Below are 25,488 nucleotides of genomic sequence, written 5' to 3'. Positions count from 1 at the left end.
AGGGATTCCATTTGGTGCTTTTTTCTGTTGTGGCTTGACCCCAGCAAGTTCTGCACTCGAGTTTCTGGTAAAGCTGTGCACTAGAGCTGTAGGCTGGGCTGCAAAGTGTATTACAATGTTGAAAAAAATACAGTTATCCATATGGTAAGTATTTAATCTGATTATGTTAATAATTTTGACCTTCTGCTCTTCAAGAGGCTGAAGGAAGTATAAGGCTTTCTGATTCTCTTTTTGTGGTCATTGAGACAGTCATCTGCAAAGAACTTTGAATTTCATGTGTCTTTACTGGCCACGAAGAAAGCATCCCATAGAGTGCCTGATAGAGAGGATTCTGAATACATGTTAACACAAATACTGATCTTCTTACGGAAAATGTAAAATGGAGGGGGCAAAAAAGGGAATACAGAACTTCTCTGGTTCTGCAGAGGAAATGAAGTGGTGAGAGTGTGTTATCACTGTGTCTCTGCCTGTGCCTCAGTCCAAAAGTTCAATTGCTCTTTTTATGCAAAGTTGCTTTGAATTAGGAGGAATGTTACAGATATGGCAACGTGGCCTTTCACTGTAAGATGTTCATTGTTTGTCCTTTAGGAGTGCTGTGTGAGTGCTGCGTGGCTGTGGCTAGGTACATTTTTTTCAGAAATGTTAACAAGGGCAGATTCAAAAAGATAGATGCATGCTTATCTCTTCACGCTTATGATAAAAATCAATGGGAATTTAAGAGCTTAGGATTTAAATACTTAAAATTTGGAACTATCCCAAGATCCTTGACATCAAAAAGGCGATGGCCTCGTTTTATGCAGATGTCCTAGCACTCAAAGGGTGCATAAATTATTGCACCACTTATCAATTTCTCTTTAATGTATTCTTCTCTTATATCTGGGACACTGTTAATAGAGGAAAAGGATTAAAAAGCATAAAAATAACTTGTATGTAAGTTTCTTTGAGTTGAATTTATATCAGTCAGCCTGTCAGCACTAACATATGGGAAATATAGTTTCGCTACCATGCATAGCAGGGGCTAAAAGTGCTGTTTAGACCATGTGCTCAACTCCTACAGAAAAGGGACTTTATATCACTCGTGCAGCCCACTCACAAATTTAAGGGGTGACATCCATGGATTCTGAATACATGGTAACCCAAATATTGATCTTGTTACAGTAAATGTAAAATGGAGGGGGTAAAAAAGGGATAAAGAAGTTCTAGATCTGGAAGGAAATTTGGTAAACTTTAAATACTCGATTTTTGGTAAAAGCTTATTATATTGCTATTGCTGTATTGAAATAGTAGTTGTACATAATAGGGAATTTTCCTGTAGCTTTCCCATATCTTGGGCTAACTTGCAGTAACATTTAACATCTCCTTGTACAAATTACTGTAAACTAGTAAAGATCCCTACTGTTTTTGTTTTGTTTTGCTTCCTGAAGCCCCCTGCTGCTGTTGATTACACCTAGATCTGCTACTGATTGGAACTGCTAAAAGGCAAAAATAGTGTGGATGGTTTCTGAATCATTTAATTGTTGAACTAATAAGATGTTTTCACTGGGACCCAATAAAACAGATCATATTAATAAGTATGTATACTGTCCATGAAATTTCTGATTGCTTTTTCGTAATTTTTGTAGATATGAATGTAGGAGTCCCAAGCTTGGTTAGTTATGTTTTTGAATAATATTACTGGATATGGTTCCAAGAAAGAATGGGGAGCGTAACCTACCCCAGACAGTGGTACAGTAGAGATGTTTCTTACTGAAGTTTATATATTTATATATTTTCAGTGGTGTGTAAATGTTCTGTGGGCATATTGAATTGAGTAGATAATTACATAGACAAGATGTATTCAGTCTCATGTTAATGCTACTTTTTAATAGCTGTATAATACACACTGCATTTTGCGCATTTGAACCTTGAAAAATTGCTTTCCTAATACATTAATGCTTGCCAAATAATGCCCAAAATTGGCCTAGGGCTATGTTGGCTTATCATGAAAGAGTCTCTTCTCCTTCAGTAGTCTGTCAGTGTCCATGCAACCTCTTACCTCTGGTTGAATAGAAATATATTAATACACATAAGGAAGTCCTAAAATGAGAAGATTAGATCATAAAAAATAGATCATTATTAATGAAAGTTAAATTTTGAATTGGTGTCTTTCCTATAATCTTGGTCACATTATTTTTAATGTGTAATGTAAATAATTTTCAAGAATAAAGGTTAAATTAGTATTTGGGGAAGACAAGGAAAAGAGAGGAGAGGGAGGGAATCTAAGGCTGACTTAATGCCTTCTAAATCTGCAGCAAAACTGGTAGTTTGGTTCCAAGCAGCTAGAAAATGATGCTGCAGAACAACTGTTGTATTAGACACAGTGGAGAAGTCCACCTCCCATTATGACTCACTCTCTTTCCAGGACTTCTCCAAATTTCTTCCTACATAAATATAATCCCTCCGTGTGCTTTGGGAAACACAGCAGTAGGGACCTGCAGAATCTGCAGTTACCAAATCTTTCTGGTTGTGTCAATCTGATCAGAGGACATTTCTTTGCCCAGTCATACCTTTCATCTCAGACAGATCTGTGTCACCTACATTTTAAAATGAAGTTTTCATTTTACCATTTTGTATACTTTTGCCTCTGACAATAAGAACAAATTCTGTTTTCACCCATATTGTTTTTTTTGCAGCCATTTTACTTTTCAATCAGCTGAACGCTGTAGGGTTTGAGTTCAGGAAAATGAAATTATTGTTCATAACAAGTGGTTTCTGGTAATCATTTTCTTCATTTGTGAAAGTCATTATGTTCTTACAGATAATATCTTGCAACCTCTTCTTTTCTTGTGGTCACTTAATATCTCATAGTAAAAGGAGTAGCATCATTTATCCAGCAAAGATAGTATTTTACCTACATAGTAATATATATGTTGCATTAACACACCTTATACTCACAAATATGCATATTTCTGACTACTTAAAAAATGGGAGGAAGAAGAAGTTGGAAAAGTCTAAGAACATAGTGAGAAAACTGGAGAAAACTGGTATCATGTAAACTGAAGTTCTTTTTAAAAAAAAATTACATACTTGATATATGGTCCGGGGTTGATGGCAGAAGCAGCAGAGCTAATCTCAGTATTGAATGATAAAGACTGGTCATTTCTGTAGCACCCACATAAACACACTCTGTGTATGGAATGTAAAGAGTTTATTAAAGTTTTAAACATTGGTTATTGAATACAGTTTCCCTACAAATTTTGGCTTTAAAAATTAGATGGCAACCTGATGCAACCTTCAAGAATAAAGGAGCCGGTAATCCACTTTGGACCCTAGGACGCTTTCAGTTCCTTTGATCCACTGTCCAAATTAATTTTTTTATTAAAAAGAAACAAAACAAAACTCCACTGTATTTAAAAAGTTTAATAGAGAAAAGAAAAAAAATCTGTTTATCACAAGCAGATAGAGTTCCTTCTGTTTTTCTCCACTTTCTAAAAAGACTAATCCGTTAGAGCAGTGTTCATTTAATGGACTAACAGCTTGCAGGATCTGTGTCTTTTCTTTGGCCTAGGTTGTCTGAATTCATCAAGCTTATTTTTGCAGAGATTATTTTTTGCAAGACTTGCAGCGGCTGAGAATTTTGAACCATATATTGTAGATAACAGGAAAAATGGATTCCATTTTTAAACTGAGATAAAATATTTGAAAAATGGATTTCTATGGAGTTTTAATTGACGGGTAAGTTTGTGTCAGTCATTCAATTTAAAATTGGAAAAGTATTTTTGTTAACTACTTTCACTTATAATTTTATCTGCTGGTCCCTTAAAGGCCAGTGTTTGTTCTTACAAATGTTTCCTGCTGAAGATTCTGCAGCTGGAATTTAGTTTCACTGGTGTTAAATACAGTGTAATTTATCTCTGAACCCACTGTATTGATAATGTGCACTAGGTTATTACTTGAGTTATTTTGAGCTGAACCTTTGAAAAAGACAGGTATGGCTCTTTGTGTGAGGTTTTTGTTTTTCTCTTCTTGTATTAAGCATAAAAAAATCCAAGTCAAACAAGAAAAGTAACCAAAAAAACAAACAGCCTAATCAAACTAAATAACAACACACCCACCTCAGGGAAAAAAAAAAAACAAAAAACAAACAAAAAAAAAAAAACAAACAAAAAAAAAAACCACCCCTACCACCTTGGAATTATTTAATACTTTATGCCATTTAAAATGTTAACATTTTTTTCTTTTATCTTGCCTCACAGTTTGTTTAGTACATTAAAGTCTTGAAAAGGGTGTATAAATGCACACTAAAATCAAACAGGAGTGCTAACTGGAAGCTCTAGTGGTGCTTTTCACAAAGCTTGTCCATAAGTGCAAGGGAAGCAATGACAGACCCTTTCTGCTTCTTCAGGACACTGTAGCATCCTTTACCTTAGTCCCTGGCAGCATCACCTCCATTTCTTTGGTTTGTCATGAGCATCTCTAATAGACTAAAACTCTAATGCATGTAGCGAGAAACGAAGCGTGTAGGGGAAAAACACGAAGATTCTTGACTGAAATAGTTCTTTAACTTATTAACAGACAAGTGTGCATGTCAGGAAAACACACTTGTTTGCCAGGCATATATGCAATAGCTGATGGGTAAAGAAACAGAAACCTTAACGGCTGCTTGTGTTTAGGTCACCGTTCATTCATTCATTTGTTGCTGGAGCTATGAACTATTCATATGTTGCCACAGTATGTTACTTACACACGGCTGGTGGTGAAGGAGGGAAGAGCTAAGATGCTTCACAGACATCGACATCGGGGGGATTAACATGTCTGCTTCATTAATATATATGTGCATACATTAATGTTGAAGTATTGAAACTGTTTCAAATTAAATTAAAAACTATCTTTTGAGGTCTGCTGCAGTCCTTAGAAACATTTTCGATTTTGGCATCAGTTTTACTGGTTTCTTAACCATTTTACTTTTACTTTGCCAGTGGGGATACAAGTGCAGACAGAGTGCTCATCGCTTGCCTGCTGCCTGGTTTTCTGTTGTTTTTCCTTAGCTAGGTCTGCTCTCTGTACTTGCTAGCCATCATTAAACATATATGAATCCCTGTGGAGTGGCAGGCATGGATTCTGTGAGTGACATTTCTGGCAGCATTTTCCTTGTATATGGCACCAGGCCTGATTTTCTGAAATTTTAAGCATCTATGATCCTCATTTGCTTCCGCTGAAGCTGTAGGTACTCTGTCCTTTTGGAAAGCATACTGCTCATTGCTAAATCTCAGACAGTTAAGAGATGAGAAAGTCCTGGAAACTTACTTAGCACTCATGTGACAGCCAGCTCTGTAAAGCAGCAATATTGTCTGTGTGAAGGCACTGCCTCCTCTACTGCTGTATTAGCTGCAGATCCAATAATCTGCCCCTGTGAAACTAGGTTTGGAGATCAGTAGTGAATTGTTCAGTATTGTTTAATGGAGCTCTTTAAAATATATTTGCAATGTATAAAACACTTTGATATATAGAAGCTCACATCCTAATAAGATTACATTAAGTATCCTAATAAGATCAAGGCTTGAAATTACGTTTTTCCGGATTTGAGTGATATAAATTAATTTTAGTTTAAACCAGCATCAGTGTTCTTAGATGTTCGTTATAAATACTCTGTTTGCAGTTTTTGTGGGTCTGCATTTAGATTAGAAAAATCAATTCTCCTATTAACACAAGAAGCATTCTCTCTTCCTTTCCTTCCAGTATGCTTCAGCTACAGATTATCAAGGCAATGTTGTAATTATTAAAGGCAACCAGTGAATTATAGAGAGAACAACAGTGGCTGATCACTGAACTCTGTTGGCACTGGCCTTTCACTTCTCATTTAAGTCTAGCTTACTATATAAAATGAATTCATTATTGTCAATTTAGATCCCTTGTGGAAGCTAATCCACATCATAAAGCCATTCTACACAAAAGGGAGTTCTCTTTAGGAAGACCTTACAAGTATATGCAAACTAAAATATGCAGGAAACTTCCAGTACAGATTCAAGTAATTGTTACTTATAATAACAGACTACCAGGGTGAAATGTTGGAGTAGTTCAAAAAGAACTCCACAGTAATAGCTCTGCTATGACTTCTGTTGGTCAGAAATCCTTTCCACTTTTTATTTTATTGCGATTTTTGATTTCTCTGTAACCTATTGCCCAAAAGCATGGATATGTAGGACTAACTCAGTCTTTACTTCTTGTAGTTTTCAGGGTTAAAATTAGGTGCATAAAGTCAGGGGAGATGCTTGACTAGTTTCAGTATCAAGAAATTCCTGTTTTCCTTTAGTGGTCTAGTTGGAGATATTTTTTTTTACTTGGATGAATTGTCCTCCAAGGTGTACCATACTGGGTAAAGTATTATACCATACTGTAAATTTTTTACCATAAAGTAAACCTGTGGGAATCCAGGGCTTCCCTCTGGGTTTACACTGAAGTACCTGTACATATGTAACGAAATTATTTTGTTATAATTGCCCTTCCAAGTCACCACCTGCTGTGTCAGACCAAACCTAAAATGATATTCAGTAACAGTGTATATTTGTTGCAGCTATGTCAGAGAGAGTTTTTTTGGGTTTTTATAAACTATCAGCATTTTAGTACAGTGTTTTTACCATATTTAATTATTTAAATATAAATTACTGTATTTGTATCTTCCCATCAGCCCTCACAACCTATGACCTGGATGGTTTTGTTAATTTAATTTTTTATCTAAAATATGAGTATTTTTGAGAAGATAAAATTTTAGTGTTGAGTGGCTACTTTTGTTTCTTGCTACCTTTTAATTCACAGAAAGGTAAAGATATCTCCTCGTAGTGAAATTTGCCTTACTGGCCTGGTAACATTTCAAGTGCAGAACCCAAATATAACAACTCTAGAGAAAGCCTATTCCAGTTTTGTGCTTAAATGCCAAAGTTTTATGTGCAGTGCAATAACAGGGGGGAGTTGATTCATTGCATTTACCAATGACTGCCTCAGATTTTCTTTTGTCCTGTCCAAATACAGCTGAGGATGTTTTTATGGATGCCTCAGCATAAGAAAAAACAGTGCATATCGCTGTCCATTTGACATGAAGCAGTGGACACAGTGTAATATTATTTCTGTACTTGGATTTCTCCAGTGTCAGGCATGGATCTTGTCAAGCTCTTTACAATTTTGTTTTGCTTAAGGACTTTGTCCTGAACTATGGAGCAAGAATAGTAATGACCTTCAAACTCAATTATCTAATATTCATTTTACACTGGAAGATAAAAAATCCATTTCAATTTCATGACTACACCTGACTCATTATCAAGTGAACAATTTTTGGTAATTTTTTTGGGTGAATTTATATTTGTTTCTTTTAAAATGTTTTTATCTTATTATGTGCAAGAAACAGTTTAATTCATATTTTTTCATTGTAAGAGGCTAAGAATGTTAGCATCCGTGTCTCTATAAACATATTTAAAATTTCAGGGAGCGTTTAAATATTTATGAAAATATAAAAGGTAACTTAAAAATAATATGTTTCTCTTAGAAACTGGTGGCCAGAACTTATCTGCACACAAATTACTTTTGGGAAAAGAGGGGAGCATACTTAGAGTCAGTTTTAATATTCTTAATGGTTTTCACTTTTTGCTTTGCAGATTATATAAAGCCTTCAAATATTAATATATATTCAAGATTAGGGATTTATAGGCTTCTTTCGTTTACTATACATTGTTTGTCTGTGAAATTTTCATGGTCTTCTGATTCTTCTGAATCATAGTTATTGGCATGGAGATAGACAGCTGATGCTCCTGATAACTTTTGATCACACAAATAAGTGAAACTCCTGGCCCAAAGATAGCAAAACCCATTAATTTCTTTATAAATAGCCTACAACTGGAAAGCATGTGTGCTGAACGAAAAAGACCACCTTTTTTCTATTGGTTTCTATTTCATGGGTTTTGGTGCTCTGATATTCAAAGCATGCTGACTTTAAATGCTTGTTTTTCTGAGATATTTAGGTTCTTTTTGAAACAAGTTCAGTGTTTCACATGGATAATATATCTGGCCATAATAATAAATCTGAAAAAGTCACAGTGGTGGAATTATTTCATCATTACATGTTTTGAGTGGGATTGTTTTAAAAGAATATCCATGTTTTATTTATGTCATTTAACTGCTGATCTCATTTTCATATAAAGAAAGAATTTCAATTTTTTATTACTCTTCTTGGAAGTGCAGTGGACATGACTGAACTGGGCTCCCATATCCTATAATGAGGGCTCTTGTGTGATTTTTCACCAACACTTTGAAATATACTTAGTCATTATTCTGCCCTTTCTTATCTTTCATTGTGGTACAGGACATTTCAAACAGAGACCTTTCATGTCACAAAGCCATCCACAGAAAAGATGGATGTTCTTGAAACTAATGTTACATTACTTTCTGTATTTGGAGTATTTCTTATTTTTCCTATTTCCTTATTTCCTTATTTGCATCCTTTAAATACAGACAGATTTTTCTTTTTCCAGAAGTAGATACTTAATAGCTATCCCACATGGAAAAAAAATTCAAGGGTTTCAAGGAATAGCTTTTGCAGTAGCAATTGCAGGAGAAGTGTATAAATTACCATCTCTTTTGGGTTTTTTCCCCCCTCTCAGTACAACTCTTACTATAATTAGCCAGCATTTAACAGCAAATGTTTGCTTTGGTTAAATTATTCAGAACATTTATTTTACTTGTCAAAGGTTAGATCAGGTTGTTGTTTGAACTGGTAATTAAATGCAGCCTAATACACTGTCATATTTATATGCACTATCAGCCCTGTTTCCTCCTTATTCTGTATAATTTTATAGTGCTGAGAGTTGACATTTAGGCTTCCAACTCAAATCCTGTTTTCTTGTAAGGAAAGTAAGAGTATACTTTTCTGTTTCACTGTACATGAATACACTTAAGAAAATAAGAATTAGGGTTGTTTGGAATATCACAGATATGGATTTAATTGTCATAAAATCAGTGAAGGCCCTTTGAATATTTTTATTTGCATATTTCAGTAATTCATTACCCAGCAACAGGTATATATTAATTATTTTCCAGGGATTAATGTGAGGTGGACAAATGCAGCCAATCCCCTTTGCTAATTGAATACCTATTGAGTCACAATAACATACAGTATATTTAAATTACATTCCCAAATATCTACCAGAAATATGCCTAATACTGAAATACAAAAGAGTTCCTGAAATAGTTATGTAATGGACTCAGATGAGCAAATAAGATTAAAACATCTCAGGGTAAGGCATCATCATGAACCTAGGGCAGTGGCCCTTGCACGTGCACATCAGAGCACCAAAGCTGACTATCCAAGCTGATCAGATGAATGAGAGTTTTAGAGTAGCAAGGATTCAGCCTCTGCACTTTCTCCTGACAAGTTCAGAAACTATTTTCCACATACTTATATGAGACAATAATTTAATTGAATCGACAGGTGCATAACATGTCCACTCCTTTTTTATTTCTGCTGTATAAGTTTATTTGCTTAGTCAAATTGAACAAAGAATAAATCATGTGGCTTTTTTAGAAAACTTCTATGCTCATTGTATGCGATATTGTTCAATGTCTATGAAAGAAAGAAGTTTTCTGTCCAGATAAAAATAACCATAAAAGTGGATCATCAGCATTTCAGTAGTGTGTTTTTCTTACCATGTTTAGATGAATATTTCTGTATTTTTCAGTGCATTTGTCTGGCAGCTTTCTCTTCATGTAACCAATGAATTGATAGGTATACATTTCAGCCTATCTTACTTTTTAGCATTTCTAAAACACTTTTTTAAAATCCTGCCTTTGTACTGCAGGTTTGAAAGTTTTTCAGTTCTGCCAAATAAGAGCTATGCTGACTTGTAGCCTTGTTAAGAAGCAATTCATACTTAATGGTAGTGAAATCCTGATTTATCCACTGTCATGGTGATCACCCCAGACAGTATTATATGGTTGCAAAAACTGAGACAGGAGTAAGGGCAAAACATATAAGCATTATCTTAAAAAGCCAAGATCCACACCTCAGTTCCTGCACATATGATCTCAGAGTAGCAGAATTGATTTTTTTAAAGCTGGGATGGTTTTTGGTTTTTTTACCCTTTCCTTCCCCCAGCCATGTTTTTTCTAACACTGGCATAGGCCACCACAGGCCACAAGGTAGAAAGATACAGTAAAAACAGAGTTAAAAGTGAAGTGTATTCTTGATTATAATTATAGCATTCCTAGCGTGACACTAAAGAAACTCGATGTATGGTGCTCAGTTTGTTATTTTGCAGCTTGTTAAATTTTTATACTTCATGGTTGTGGGAGGTAGCTAAAAACAAGAGAATATTCTGTGCTCTTACAGAAATCATTTTGACCTCTAGGTAAAGTACATTTATTTGTGTACACATCATCTGAACTGTGAGTCGTTTTGATTGATGTAGTAGATTGCATATACATATGGCATAAAGAGGACCTGGGTTAGGCTAAAAGTTCTGGGCTCTTTCATGATGGCCTATCTAAATATAAACTAGAATAAAAATGAGTAAATTGATTTTAAGTTGTACAGGAGTGACATGGAGGAGTAAGTCCTGGGATGGTTATGGCAGCCTTTTATTCAGGGAACTGATCTGAAATTAAATAATTACTGTATTAAAGTTGAAGAAATATTCATACATCTTCTGCACCAAGGCAACAGTGGGAAGGAAAATCAGTGTAGATGTTTCAGATGCTCTCTTAAAGATCATTAATACTATGAATCAGAAGAAGAGGTTTGACAGCATGGCACATATCCATGGAATCAGCCATTTGTTGGAAATAATAGGTTTAAAAGTTTAACATGTGGATTAGGATATGGATAAGGTCTAAAGCATTTTATCTGTGAACTGAGGAGCTCGGTGGTCAAATGATGCTTCAGTCATGAAAGAAAGAATCCAACAAAGTGAAAATCTTGTTCGTTCGTGCAGATCTCTCTCTCATGGTCATTCCTACTGGCTTTGAGAATGCAAACAGTTTTAGTTAAAATATTCTTTTGTCACCTGTGTTACCTTTTACAGGGCAGGCTGTGTATATATCCTTGGAAGGTGACTCCTATTTCTTCATTGGTTTCTGACATCAGTGCATTGAGAGAGCCACACTAAATACAGAGTCAGTCTTGCATTTAAAGGAGGCAAGGATATATAATCATTCAGACTAACTTCACACGGATATACTAGGTGCATTTGTTAGAAATAAATGTTAATGTTAAAAATACTTGTGTTCAGTTATTTCAATGGGTGAAGTGAGTCTTATGTGGGGTTCTTTGAGAGAAAGCAAGCTGACTTGGAATGGCATAGTAAAGGAGTGATTTCCTGCCTTTCTAAATAATTTTATTTCAATTGTCTTCATGTTTTGAGTTTCATTTCTGATCAGATGCTGTCAAAACGTCTAAACCAAAACAGATAAATAATTAATATTAGTTATTTGGATTTGTTGTATTCGTAGTTTGCTTATAAGTCTGGCTGCTAAAACAGAACAGGATTTCCCTTTTTCTTCCCCAGTAAAGAACAGGAACTTCCAAAACACAAGAGTTTGGATGAGTAGGCAGAGGATCTGCTGCCTTCAAGCGTTCTTGGCAGCAGGTGGAATTGTGATATGTGTTTGACAGAATAGTCATCTCAGCTAGGCAGTCTTTGTCTGTTACCCCTCTTTTGAAGAAAGATCTATCCCCTTGGTCAACTTCTTTCTCCTTTTCCATCAGGAAGTTAAGAACACCTGCTACTGCCATCTTCTGTCTTCCTTTTAGGAGAAAGAGATTAATAATACATTACCAGAATTTCAAAAGCAACTACTAATTTTAGGTGCCCCAAGATGCACAGCCTTACTATTAAGTAAGAAAGAAAAGCGAGAACAGATCGCACCTATATTCTATATGCTTGGTTTCTTTCCATTTACTTCTGGATGCAGTTCAAAATTCTGATTCCAGTCTTCTTAATGCGCTGAGTGGTCCACAGCCTTGCTACTGTTAGGTCACTTCTCTGCCTCAACTAGGGCACTTCTCTATCTCAACTATTAGCAGAAATGCAACATCATAGCAAAAAGAACATTTTTTCTAGGCTTTTGCTTGTGTCCAGGTTGAGATCATACAGTCTATATCAGGAAAAAGAAATCTGAAAACTGCCATTTTGCAAAATGGTCTTCTGTGCGTTGGGTGAGAGAGAAACTAACAAATTTGGTCAGAGAGACAGAAAAAGAAAATAAAAACATTTGGAAAGAAGAATGCAAAAGCAGCTGTTTTGTCCAGGGGGATTCAGAATGCTTTCAGGATTCAGATATTGGGGATATCTACCTTAAATATTCTTAAAAAGTCATACTGGTCTGTCTGGCACAGACAAGAAAACTATATGAAAAGGCTTTCTAAAAACAAGAAAAATTTAATCAAGGAGTTTTCTAACCATAACTTGTTTACATCAGTTATATTTTTTTAATAAAATGGGCTTAAAAGCTTAGCCTCAAAGCTGTTGTCAGCTTTCTGTGTGGTATAATGACAGCTGTTGTTCCAATACAATTCTTCAAATCTATTTACCGTTTTGAGGAAATTCCAGTTCTTTTTGCTGATTACACACCACAAAACTTTGTATTCAGAGAACACTGGGAGATTCAGTCATGTCATAGTGGTTGCTGAATTAGAGAGAGCACTCAACAAAGCTTAACGTATTTAGGAGCCATCAATCTATTGTATTATCTAATAAAAATCAAAAAATCTTAGAGAATCTGCCCACTGTTCTGCCCCCATTCCCCAGAGCAGAGGAGCATATATAAATCTCAGGGCAATGGTTTTCTTAGCCACCAAGACCTAAGGTCTTGTTCTGCTACTCACCTGTTGTCCACAAATGTCCTGCAAAACCAGGCTTTTGTTTCTTCCTGTCCAGTATGTGCTGACCCACTTCTAAAGCAAAATCAACCCTGGACTTAAGGTCAAGAAAATAGAAGTAGTTGGTCACAACAAATTTACTGCCAAACCAAGTAATAATTTTAATTGCAACTCACATTTATTAATATTTCCCCCTTTAAACAGTGTATTTTATCTATATTTCTGAATTGATTTATTTTGCAAATTCTTATTGTTACTATAAATTGATGGTAAAGTTCTGCAGAATTAAATACCTTTTTAAAAGCCAGATTTCTGCTCCTGTATACCTTGCAAAATACTACTTTCTTGCTTGCTGTTTAAGAGCTTTATCTGTTTCAGGTTTTGAGGTGGTACAGGCAGTGTGCTTGATGTGCCATGCTGCTTGCACTGGGGACTTCTGTGCCTGTGTTTTACATGCTCTGGCAAGCAGCAGGGACTGCCCAGAAAAATTTTTAGGAGGAATAAATGCCTCTATGTAGCAGTGCATTATAGAAATCATTATGCCAGAGGGGTTTTATCAGCCTCACTTTTCTGTGTCTGAAGACTTCAGCAAGACCACTTACTCCCTTGGAAGTTTGATGTGCATGTACAGGAAAATAGAGAACATTTCATCCAGCTGCTCAAAAATTTTAATGAAAAATATGAGAGCAGCAAGAGAGAGAAAAATAAGTTGTAACAGATACCACTGTATTAAGATATCAAATTATTAAAAAAGGAACATTATTGCACTATAATTTTCTCCCATTTATAATATTATGAACCTTGGCAGGAATCAGTGCTAAGAGTACCTGACTACCAGAAACAAAAGCAGTGCATCAGGATGTATTGAGCAGCAGAGTGAAAAGAGAGGAAGAGCCTGTCCTGTCATCTTTTTTCGTAGCACAGAATACAGTGATATGTTCCTGCCACAGAAACCCTGAGTAAAATGTTAGTCTTAGCAGAAGTGGTATCTTGGTAGAATATCTTCATGCAGTCAATTACCTGCTAAGTTAGCAGGTTTCATCCATAGGTTATGTTTGCAAGTCTTAAGAGGTTTCCTTTGTTTGAGGTATTTTATTTTATTTATTTTCATTTAGATACTTCTGTTTGAAACTCACTACATCCTAGGTATGACTAAGCATTGTACAAAAATATTGAACATCTAGAGGGGTTCCTAGGCATCTTGCTTTTGTTATTGCTGGTTTGGCAAGGCTGAAGGGAAGCAATGTGAGCAGGCAGTACATGACAGAAATACTGTGCCTTACACAGATGGAGCCTTTGGGCATGAGAGGGAGTAACCAAGGGAAGAAGATTCTGCAGATTTTTTTACCAGGGGTAGCCCTACTTCCTTTTTCCTTTGAGTGTGAATTTCAGACATAAGTAAGATACTACTCCTATCGGCAGAAGTAGTGGAAAACCCTTGCAGTCTGCAGTCATTGCTCTGCAGTAGAATCAGATTTCAGGTTTTTCTGTGTAAGTCTGATTTGAAATCACTAACTAGGATTGAATCACATAGGTGAACATGGGTTATGGGTATTCATGTTATATAGAAATTTCATTTATGGCATGAAACAAATTCTGCCTCTCTGCTCCTTTGAAAGCGCCTATGAAATTCTCATATTCTTTAGCAAATGAGGTTTCCACCAACTTTCTTTGTACCTCAGCACGATACCATGCTGCTTTAGCATCTGCATATATAGAAGAGAAAACTAGAAGAGAAAGATTTGATGTAAATGCTTCTGTGCGTGCATAACCATGCTGGTGTTTCTATAAAAATTCTGTCAACCCCTGTAGGAAACTGTTTTCTAAAAATAGTGAAAGAATAAAAGCTGAATCCAAGATTAATTGCTTACTGCTTTAAAGCTGTGATATCCTTGAAACTTACTTCATTGAATACACTTTTAGTGTCTAAGTTAGTTACTATCATTTTGGGTAAGGCTGCAGGCTAAGCTGCCATTTTTTCCAGTTCACCGTTTTGATGATTTCTTTCAGCCTTGACGTTCTTTGGCCCTTTGAGTTACATTTATATTACTAAAACATAAAGTGTGTAGCATAGCATGGTGCCTGTGTGTTTCTGAAAGTAAAACTCTTAAATACTTAAAAGCATACCATAAACAGCAGTAAACGTAACCATATTTGGAAGAACAAAACTTTAACTTAAATTATGTTGAACTGTTTTGTAACCAGGTAGATAAATTATATTCTAAAATAAAACAAAGTATTTCTTTCATTTAATGTTTCCAGTTGTTTGAATCTTTTTAATATGAATAGGGTTTTTACCACCTCTAGATCATTCTAAGAAAAGGGAGTAGCTTTTTAGTTGAATGATGAGTTCATTTGAACTCTTATGGCATTTTTCCTTCTTCTCTTTAACCTTCACTAAGGCAAAACATTGTTTCTTTCAGTTTTATGTCATAGGTTATATTTTCTATCCTCATAATAGGTCTTGCTTCTCTCTGGACTGCAGCAACTGGTCTTTGTCCTGTGCTATCTGACTAAAGATGGATACAGTACTTCAGCTCAAGTCTTAGCCATGTCAGACAATGGGAATATCTCATTTTTATCAGTTTTTCTGACTATGAGCAGCCTTTATTGGAGACTTCAGTTGAAAGGAAGAACTGTGAAAATGCATCAACATAACGTTTTCACATCTGGTGCTAAACATAGTTTTTGTGGGTGGAAGAATGTTGAGGGCACAGGCTACATTTAGCTGTTGACTTCGGATCTTTTTTTGGTTTGCTGGTATTTCTTTTTTGCAGTCACTGTTAGATCAAAGTTCTCTTAACAGCCTCACAGTGGATTGGTCACATAGGTTTGCATTAAGTGTAGCTATAGCTCTGTGTTAAGGCTGTGGGATTTGTGATTTTGTTTTGTTTTGTTTTCTGGAAATTCAAACTGCAGAATGGAGACTTGCTTCGGCTGGCTATTTTGTCTTTTTTGTTTGTTTGGGGTTTTTTGTGAGACCATACTGAACACATAGCTATAGTATCAGGTATTTAAGATGGGTGATATCCTTTATACTTTCATTGTCACCATTTTCAGTGCAGAAGAAAGAAGTTGTTTAGCCATAAATTTCAGGTTACACTGTTCAGAGCATTACATCTTGAAAAAATGGTTGACCTAGATGAGAGGGGGCTGTGGCTATAAAAGTTAGTGGCAAACATGACATAAGGATTTTGATCCTCTCTACGTTATTCAAATTTTTCTCCCTTAGTCAAACTAGTGTTTCTTGCAGAATCACATAACCTCAAGAAACATGAAAACCAGCAAATGCATCAACCTGTTCCCTGCTTGTAACAAATGCGTAGCTATCTTTGAAAACTATCTTAAGTTTTATTTAAGGAAAAGTTTTTTGTCTTTTTTTTTTTTCAACTATCATGTGAATTACCAAGAGAATACATTGCCATGTATTCCCAGGCTATTTGTGTATGTTTCTTATCCCTGACATTTTAATTCCCTTCTGAATTTATACTTTGCATGTTTAAGTACTGGTAAGACATGAAAGTTGTAGGGTTAAAACTGTCGTCAGTGCTTCAAAGCTCCTATGATAATTGTTCTTAGGTATGTATTCCTTTACTGTGGCTCTCGAGACAACTATTTAATAGACAACATTTGAATAATACAAATGCACGGTTGGTAAAAATGGATTAGGGTTTCAGGGTGGTACCAATGGGTGATATTTAATATTGAATGACATGTATTAAGACAAATGCTTTTATATATAATTTATTTGGCATTGTAAATGCATTTATCTTGTGAGATACAGACTCCCTGTTGCCACATGAAGTATTCTGGAAAGGTTTGGAGTAAATAAATAATAAAACCACTTTGATATACAATCTAACAATATTAAATATTAAGACTTTCACATGATTGATTTTAATACTTAATTAACTTATTTAAAGCCCAATGTAACTCTGTTTTTGTATTAGAGATCAGACAGGCAGAAGTTAAAATGCAGGAAATGTTATTAAATGGGACAAAATTAATTGGATTTCATGACCATCAGAGTCTCTGGCTGTTAACCTGTCCATCAGTGGCATGATCTTGTTTGTTTTGTTCTAGATCCCAGCTGATGTTAATGTTAATCTGCTCCACCATGTCAGACCATTTTTTATGTTTGCATCATTCTATTTTAATGATACATAATCTAATACATTTTATAAAAGAAAACAGACTTGCATTATCCTATCCAAAGTTAGTCAAATTGTGCACTTTTCTTCTGACTTAGTAAGTGTTCTTCCCTAGGCATGTTTTTTCAGTGGGTGGTGGCAACCTGTGGAAGTGGCTGAGTAGGCATCTTAGCTGGTTTTGAGCTGCTCTGTGTGTGTGGGAGGGTTGTTTGGGTTGGTGGAGTTTTTTGGCGGTTTTTCTCTTGGAGGCGCTGGGACTAGTATCTTCTGTATTTAAATAGAGATGGTGGTAGTAAAGAGCTCAAGGGATGGAGAGGAGATGATCACAGTACTTGTGAGATAGATAGTCTCTATGGCCTAAGTAAAAATCACTCCTAGAGCAAAGAAGAAAGCAGTGAAAATTATAGGTAAGAACAGATTTTTCAAAAATACCTATTAATGAGTGTCCTGGCAAAATATCCAGCTTGAAATAGATCAAATGGTCCTCATGTCCTCATTTTCCAAAGTTCATATTTAGGACTGTCTCCTACTCAGCCGTCTAGTTAGTATACTTTTTCTTTTTTTAATTCTTGCTTCAGGATGAATAACTTTATTTGGCCAGTGTAAGAAAAACCATGATCTGGGACTGCTTCTAGATGATTTGGAAGACATCTGTGCTTCATTGTTTTAAATTATCACAATGCACATTTATTCTCCTATTATTTAATTTCTTACCTACTTTAAAATGTTTTCCCATTCTGGAAAATCCTAACTTCAGTGTTCTAACATGCTTGATTACTTCATAAGCCACAAATGAGGGGCAGAGTTGTGAACTCTCATAACATGATGCTGTCAAACATAACAAAACATTCATAAGACCATTACCACATCAGACACTTGCTTTAAGTGAGGTCGTTTTAATCAATTTGACTTCACAGGGCAGCTAATTTATCACTTAGCTAAACAAGTATTTCCTCTACTTGTCATCAATTTAAGTAATTAAAATGGTAAACTTTGGATATGGCATGAAATAAAGACCCAAAGATAATTTGGAGAAGGTGGTTGATGCAGTCTAATAGAATGAGTGCAAAGTATTATTTAAATACTTTGGTACGCTTCAGTAGTTTTCAGAAATGTGATATTTAAGTAGCTTTGCTGGTACTGATGGAAACTGATTTTTTATTTTTAGCATATCCAAGATTCAGCAGCATTGTTTAGCTTTGTCTTCGGAGTTTAGTGGGTTCTTATTTTCCTTTCTTCAGGCATAAAATGTTTTGTTCTGTCGCTTGATTGTTTAGAAGAGGATGTCAGAGAGCAAGAGTGGAGTAAGTGCTGCAACTTGGGCAGCTCTTCAGCCCCTATCCTGAGTACTTCCCCAAGCCTGCAGATCCTCTCCTTACATTTTACCATGTGGGTAAGGGAAGAGAGGAAAAATGAGTGTTGTACAAGCTTTGCCTATTTCTGTTTCACCTACTCAGTTACACGTTCAAAATACCCTTGCTGAAACTGATTATATTTTCTAATTTTGCCCAAACAGTATGAATACACTTCACTTCTTAAGCATTCATTTTGATGTCTTGGTGTGTTTTGTGCTTTGAGTAAGTAAGTTTTCAAGGTCTGTAAAACAGTGATGATTAAGGGAAGCATTTTAGGTGGGTTTAGGTTTTTTAGATGGAACTAATTTAGTCACCATTTCTAAAACAATGCTTTTCATCCATAAACTGCTTATTTGAATACTGAATACTTTTATTCAGTATCTGTGGCAAGTGAAGGCATTAGTGAATGTCTTATGACATGAAATAAAGCACAGTATTCATGTTCAACTGTGCTATGTTTTGTTTATGAAATACTGATTTATCAACATTTTTGAGATAAGGGTAATCTTACCACTTGTGCTGGTAGTAGTGAATAGTCTCGCTGCTAAACGAATGCAACAGATTTTGTTTTTATTTTGAATTTTCCATCTTCTAACATCAATAATAATAATATTATTATATGAACATTTCTTATAATCTTATTACAGATTAGTCTACTGCCTTGTACAGTTCTGTGTACATGTTTTTGCAATGTTTCACCCAGCTCTGGTCTAAAAGTGATGGGTACTTCACTGGCAGTACAGCTAATGATAGAAACAGATCTCAATTAGACTTTCATCTTTGCCTTGTATTTCTGTCTAGCTAGAGATGTCTTACACATATTAGTAGAAGATGAAGTGTGGCTGAATTGAGGCTGTTGCCATGGACAGTCTGGAGAAGAAGTGGGTTTTGGTTTTGAATGTTTTAAATGTAATTTTGTTTAAGCATTCCAAACTCACAGGTTTGTATACAGGCAGAATGGCAATGCTAATGAAGGCATGATTATATAAGACTGCTTTATGGCTAAAAGTGGTAGAAATCACATAATGTCTTAGAGTAGCTAATAGGAAAGGCAAAATATTTGTAAACTCTTAGGTGAATAAACCTTCTCACATCTAACAAAGAAACAAGCAACTTCCAAATAAGTACTAAGTACTCACTAAGAGTAAATACCCAGTGAGAAAAAAGAAAGTTCTCTGAGTTAGAACAGGTATGTTAAATCAGACTGTCTAATGCAGCAAGTAGTTTATCTCTGCTGTGTAGAAGGAGGTTGTTAGGTAGATGTCAGTAAACATCAGTTAGATTTTTCCTAATGAAAACAAGTTGGTATTCTATCACCTATGGAATACAGAGGAGGACGTGGGAGAGGAGATGATGTGCTATAAGCAGGTACCTCCAGAGAACCCTTTTAATATCTAGTGGAGTTCTGTGTTGGAGTCCATGAGCCTGTCTCTTGGGGGATTTTTGGTCTCTGTTGAGAACAGATGTTCTGACAAGCTTTCTTCACTGAAAGGCAGACTGGATTCACCCCACGTGTGTTGCTCAATGAGGAGCAAACCTGTGGCACTGTCCTTGATGGCACATGAGGGCTCCTCCTGTTCCTTTTAGTCAGTAGCCAAAGAGCCTCTATGACTGCCTTTTCCTTGGGCTCATGAGTGGATTCATGTTTCTGCTAATTTCAATGACTAGATAAATGTTTCATACATGGTCTTAATTATTTTCTCATGTATATTACAGAATAGTTGAACTCCCAGTAGTGGGAAGTGTGGCTGGTATTTGAGTTCCTTAGCCCTTCAGCTTTGGAGGTTAAAAAAAAGTACAAATAGGTGCTTTCACTGAGATGTTAGGGTTAGCCAGAATCAAGTCTTGTAATCCAGTAATTGAATTTCAGTGGTTTATAACATTTTTATTGTTTCACACTGAGAATGGTTTTAAATTGTATCTTATTTAATATGAACAATATGTTATAGGCCATTACAAATCAACCACAAACCTGTGAAGAATTAATCTGTCTCAGAGTAAGATCCCAAGTGTAACTGTAATTGTTTAATAGTTCCCTTTGCTCTTTGTTAGAAGAGCAGAAAAGAACTTCAGTATAAAACTGCAAAGAAAATTGCTTGGACTAAGGAATGAAGACTAATAGGTAGTGATACTTTTTAACTCTAACCATATGTATCCATAAACAAACACAAATAACTGATTAAAACACTGTGCAGATATCAAAAGTAAATCTATTCAGCTGTTTAAAGCGGCTCTAACAGTCTGTAAAGTAAATTATGGTGCATATAGATTGTAAAGGTATGGCATTTGGGGAGTACTTAAAAAAGAAAGGAAGGTGGATACAGAAGAAAAGGACATAGAAGAGCAAACTTACTAGGGCTAAATTGATAAGATGTTATGGATGTAAGACAGTGTAAGTCTGAAACATACTGTGTCTTAATTAAGTGTTGTCTGCTTAAACTAAAATGGTTGGTAAGGTAATTTTGTTCCTGGTTCTCAGTTTGAAAGACACTCAGGGTTCTGCCTTGGTCAGATTGTGTAGCAATCTCTAAAGAAACATAAAAATAAAAAGTTAAACTTAAGCAGCACAGTTTGAAAAGCTTATAATTTTAGTGAAGACAAAATCAACTGATCAGTGGAAAGATATTTACAGCTGTATAGCAAAAGGAACAAGAGCAGCAAATAAAAGTCCAGCAGGAAAAAATTACTTCTGCAAAGTTGGTGGGGGTTTTGTTTTCTTTCTTTAAATAAATTATTTTCTATTTATTTAAATATCAGGTATTTATAAACATCTCTTTATATTTTTGCAGCCATAATACTACAGATAAATGCTATTTAAGGGGCTAACAAGTTTGTAAATATTTTTCTTCAAGATTCCATTCATGCAGTTTTCATTGTTACATTTTTAAAATTACATAGGAAACACGTGAGGTATGCATACATTCATAGCACATTTTGTTGAGCCTCGTATAGAGTTGTTCAAGGCAATTCTGTGGTTTAGGGGTGTGTTTTGTTATGACTTTATGATTGTAATAATTTGACATAAAGGTGTACCACTGCTCAAGTGTAAGTCCTACCTGCCCTCCGTTACTGACTCCTTGTTCTTAAGACCTTCAGATGTTCTCTTCTAGCTAAACAGAAGTGAGAGATGGTATGATAATTTCATCACCACAGTAACACAGGTGCCAGGGCAAATAAAGGTAAACCCCTCAGGGAATACAGCTGAGATAGCATACTTTTGAAAACAGCCTGGGTGCACTGGTTTCAGGGAATTGCCTAATAGTGGCCCATCTAGGTTTGTTTATTATTTAAGGGGTTTCTAGGTTTTGTTTTCTTTTCCTCATAACTTACTAGGAAAATTAAGAAGGTGTAGACTTATAAAAAGGTCTTAAAAATCCCAGATCCCCTTCATTTATTGACAGTAAACTGAAGACATAAAGCCTACATGGTCAATGCCATACCTTCTAGGAACCAAAGGAAAAGCATAATTGAAGTGATTTCAAATTCGTTAATATGCCAGTCCTGAAAGTGTAGATGCATACCTTTTACTGTATCTCTTTTTATATTTCTTTCTAAATATAATTTTCTTGCTGTTAGAAAGTTATGATACTTGTAAACAGAGCAGTTAAAGTAAGTGATATTTAAAATTCATCTGGCAGTCGTAGGTAGCTACTTAGCGGGCTTGGGCAAATCAGACCTATTTAGCTGGCTTAGGGTTTTTTTGTGTTGTGAGTTAATAAATTGCTGTACAGTGACTAAAATGCAGTCTTGATAAATGTACTCTTGCACTGTTAATGCACTGGAAAGGTCGTTTCTCTTTCTTATGCACATATCATAACATCATCTGCTTTTCACCCTTTTATTGGCATCCTCTAATTTGTTGCAGCCAGTATTAGCTTCTAGCACTCCCCAAATGAACTTCTAACAGTTCTTGTTGAGTTGCTTGATAGTGATGTGAGTCTCATTTAGGAGCCTGTGATAATGAATCTGCAACACCTATTTCCTAAAGTTTCAGTTCTGCCATTACTTCCCTTTTGGTCTTCATTTTTGGAAGATGTCTTTGTAAATGTTCACCAGCTAGTTGATTATTTTTCTTAAAATGCTTCCTTAACAGCATTTTGCTAGGAAGCTGTGCTGGTTTAGGAATGGTATTCTCCAGTTAAGTTTTCACTGAAACCATTGTATGGCACACACAGCTCGCTTGCTGACTCCCCCCTTCCCCTCCCTCCTCCCTGTAGTGGGATGGAGAGGAGAACTGGAGGCACAAAAGGTAAAGGTTGAGATACAATTTATTGGAAACAGCAATAAGGTTAGAAAAATGAACAGTAACAGCAATGATGTTAATGACAAGAAAAGAAAGAAACTGATGACAAGACAAGAAAAGAAACGTTCTTGCTCACTGCAGAAACCCCAACAACAGATAATAACCAACCACTCCCTCCAAATTAGAGCGGGCGTTACCCAAACACTCCCTTCGACCAGAAAAAACTCCCTTCTCCCTGCCCTGCTAGGGGCATGACATGGTATAGAAAAACCTCTGGGCCGTGGCCATTTCACCTCTTGGCTACTGCAAAACCAAATTAGTGCAAGAACCAAGACAAAAATTAATATAAATCTTAATAAGACCAAATTGACCTATCATCCCAGTCAGTATTAATCCATTCTCTTTTTGTGTGTGTGTTGCTGTTCCATTATATTGGACCTATGATTTCTGAAAAAGAAGTGGTTAAAAAAAGGAAGATTTCCTGGGATGAAAAGTGTTGGGTCCAGAAGAGTGATGATGATGGTCTTTCCTCAGTTTTGCTCTATAATCTTCATCATGCCCAAGAACTAGCATCAGTTCTCCTTGGAATCAGACTAAAAGATGAGTAAGGAAAATAGGAGGAAGGACAGAGACTCTTGCCCTGTTTTACAGTCTGTCAAAACCAGGCTTGGACTTTTACTTGCAGTATGATATTTGTAGGAACTATAAAAATTTGTTTGGACTCTAAATAATACGACATTTACAACGTTCAAATGGAAACAGTATTGTTCTGCTAATTAGACAAGTAATGGTGATGATGTGCCTGGAAAATAAGGGGAGGTTTTAAGTAATTTTGTTCTTGACTCACGTGGTTGAAAAATAGTTGAAGGAATACTGAAGTGTTTGTTTCTCTGATTTTTTTTTTTCCTCCAGATAAATACTCATCAGTTAGAATTTACTACTGCCAGTATGTATCATTCTGTCTCTGAAACCAGTCACCCTTTGCAAACAGAGGAACAAGAGATAGGCATTGATCCCTTGCAGAGTTTTTTGAACAAGCCAGGAGAAGGTGAGTTAGTATTTCTGTACTTTGTTTTGAGTTTATACCTTATATAAGTGTGTCATAATAACTGCATGTGTCATAATTTGTTTAATTCAATCAATGAAGTTGAACAGGACAACTTAAAGAACATTTCAGCGTATGTGAGGAACACTCTGACACTAATGAAAACCACAAAAAGTCAACTTTCAATTACAGACAGAAGCATTAACCAAATGTTTAATGCACTGTCATCCTTTTTTAATCATAAACCAAACACTGACTTCAGCAAAAGAATATTGAAATGGAGCATGACTTTATGTTACATTCTCAAGCATGGACTCTTACACTGCTTTGGTTTAATAATCTTGTTTGTTTTCCTTTTTTATTACTTTTATTTTCTTTTTTATTTTCTTTTTTTTTTTTTTTTTTGGTTCTGCAGTAAAGTTCAGTGTGTTATTTTGGATCAAATGATGCAAATAAAAAGTCTGATTTTTGTTTGACTCATTGACTCATCCCCTATGTTATTATTTGGAAAAATATCTGGAAGCTGAAATAGAATGAATAGGCTCTAAAGATAGAAATTACTACAAAACCTGAAGCAAATTACTTAAATGCAGTATTTGGAAGACCCTAATGAACAGTGAGAACAAACTGCTTGGATTATGCAATGCTTGTCTGTTTTGCTCATCTTTTCTACTTATTTGATAGTAGTAACAGTGTAGTTGGTTTGAAGAAAGTGATAAGCTTAATGAGAAAGCTCGTCCTTGTCATGAAAACATTCCTCAAATACTCAGTTACACACAGTGGCACCTTAACTACCTGTAATTTTCCAGTCATTGAACACATGTACCAGGAGGGCAAAATAAAAAATTTATTTTAAATTACAGAGTTGAAACAACTTTGTCACATTTTCCAAGTCCCTCACCCAGATCAACTACTCTATGTGGGTGTATCTGTTTATAAATCCTCTGTTTACCAGTGCTTATTAAAAAGCTATGTCAAGTTCTGCTCAGTCAGGTTTATTACTTCTGTTTAGAAGAAGCTGATGTTTTGTTTCAAAATATATTGGTAAAACTTTTTTGTCCCTTTGAGTTAATTTTTTCACTGTTTCTTCATTGGTTTACAAAGCTTCTTCAATGTTCGAAAATGACAATGTACATCATGGCAAAAGTATTTTAAAACCTGATGATTAAATTGAATAGCTTTTCTAGGTCAGTTTTTCTTTTCTATTACATTTGACATCTTAACAATATGAAGCCATTTTAGCCTTATAAACCAAATGCATTTTTGTACATATTTTAGAACTTGAAAATAATTATTTTTTCTATAACCTAAAATAATAACCATTTTCAAGAGGAAAAACAGCTTCCTTCTAGTCTACCCCAGTCAAGAAAAAGAGAAACATTTTCTTCTGACTTCTATTTGCTTTTAAAAAAAAGTGATAATTCCTTCAACTCTGTTTCAAGAAAAAGCAAGATTTTCACCCTGTTAAAAAAACAGTGTAAGTTAATTTTACCCTTTATTGTGCCCAGAAGCGATTAGTTACCTTGACTGAAAAGGTTTCTCATTTTTATCCCAACCTTAACATTTCTATGACATACAAAGTTATTAGGATTGAATTGATGTTTAAAAGTGCCATTAATTCATTTACCCCAAATGTTCATTAACAATGTAAATGTATGCTGATGTTCTATGAGACAAGGAAGTGACTAATGACTCTTCGCACTAACAACACTTAAAATGAATAGAAACTTTAGATAGCTAATCTTGAAGTAATCAAGACCCTCATTCAGCTTGGCATCTCTGTATGCTCTAAAACAGCTGTCAACTGTTAAAAATATATACACAACACACACATACGCACATGCGAGGATAAA

General features: G+C 35.3%; 1 protein-coding gene across 10 annotated transcripts in view; it reads left to right on the top strand.

Moving 5' to 3' along the window:
* The window catches only part of TBC1D5 (TBC1 domain family member 5), a 317,122-nt gene that overhangs the window by 107,622 nt on the left and 184,012 nt on the right, over positions 1-25,488 (top strand). For all 10 annotated transcript variants that reach the window (XM_032746741.3, XM_030264948.4, XM_030264947.4 and 7 more), the window contains one exon: positions 23,503-23,638. In XM_032746741.3, coding sequence (XP_032602632.2) covers positions 23,539-23,638 — 100 coding nt within the window. In that variant the 5' untranslated portion in view covers positions 23,503-23,538. The remainder of the gene's footprint in view (positions 1-23,502; positions 23,639-25,488) is intronic.

Source organism: Taeniopygia guttata, chromosome 2 (assembly GCF_048771995.1).
Source record: "Taeniopygia guttata chromosome 2, bTaeGut7.mat, whole genome shotgun sequence".
NCBI classification, from domain to species: Eukaryota; Metazoa; Chordata; class Aves; order Passeriformes; family Estrildidae; genus Taeniopygia; species Taeniopygia guttata.
The sequence above is the reverse complement of the archived record's forward strand: the minus strand, read 5'-3'. Positions and strand labels throughout refer to the sequence as shown.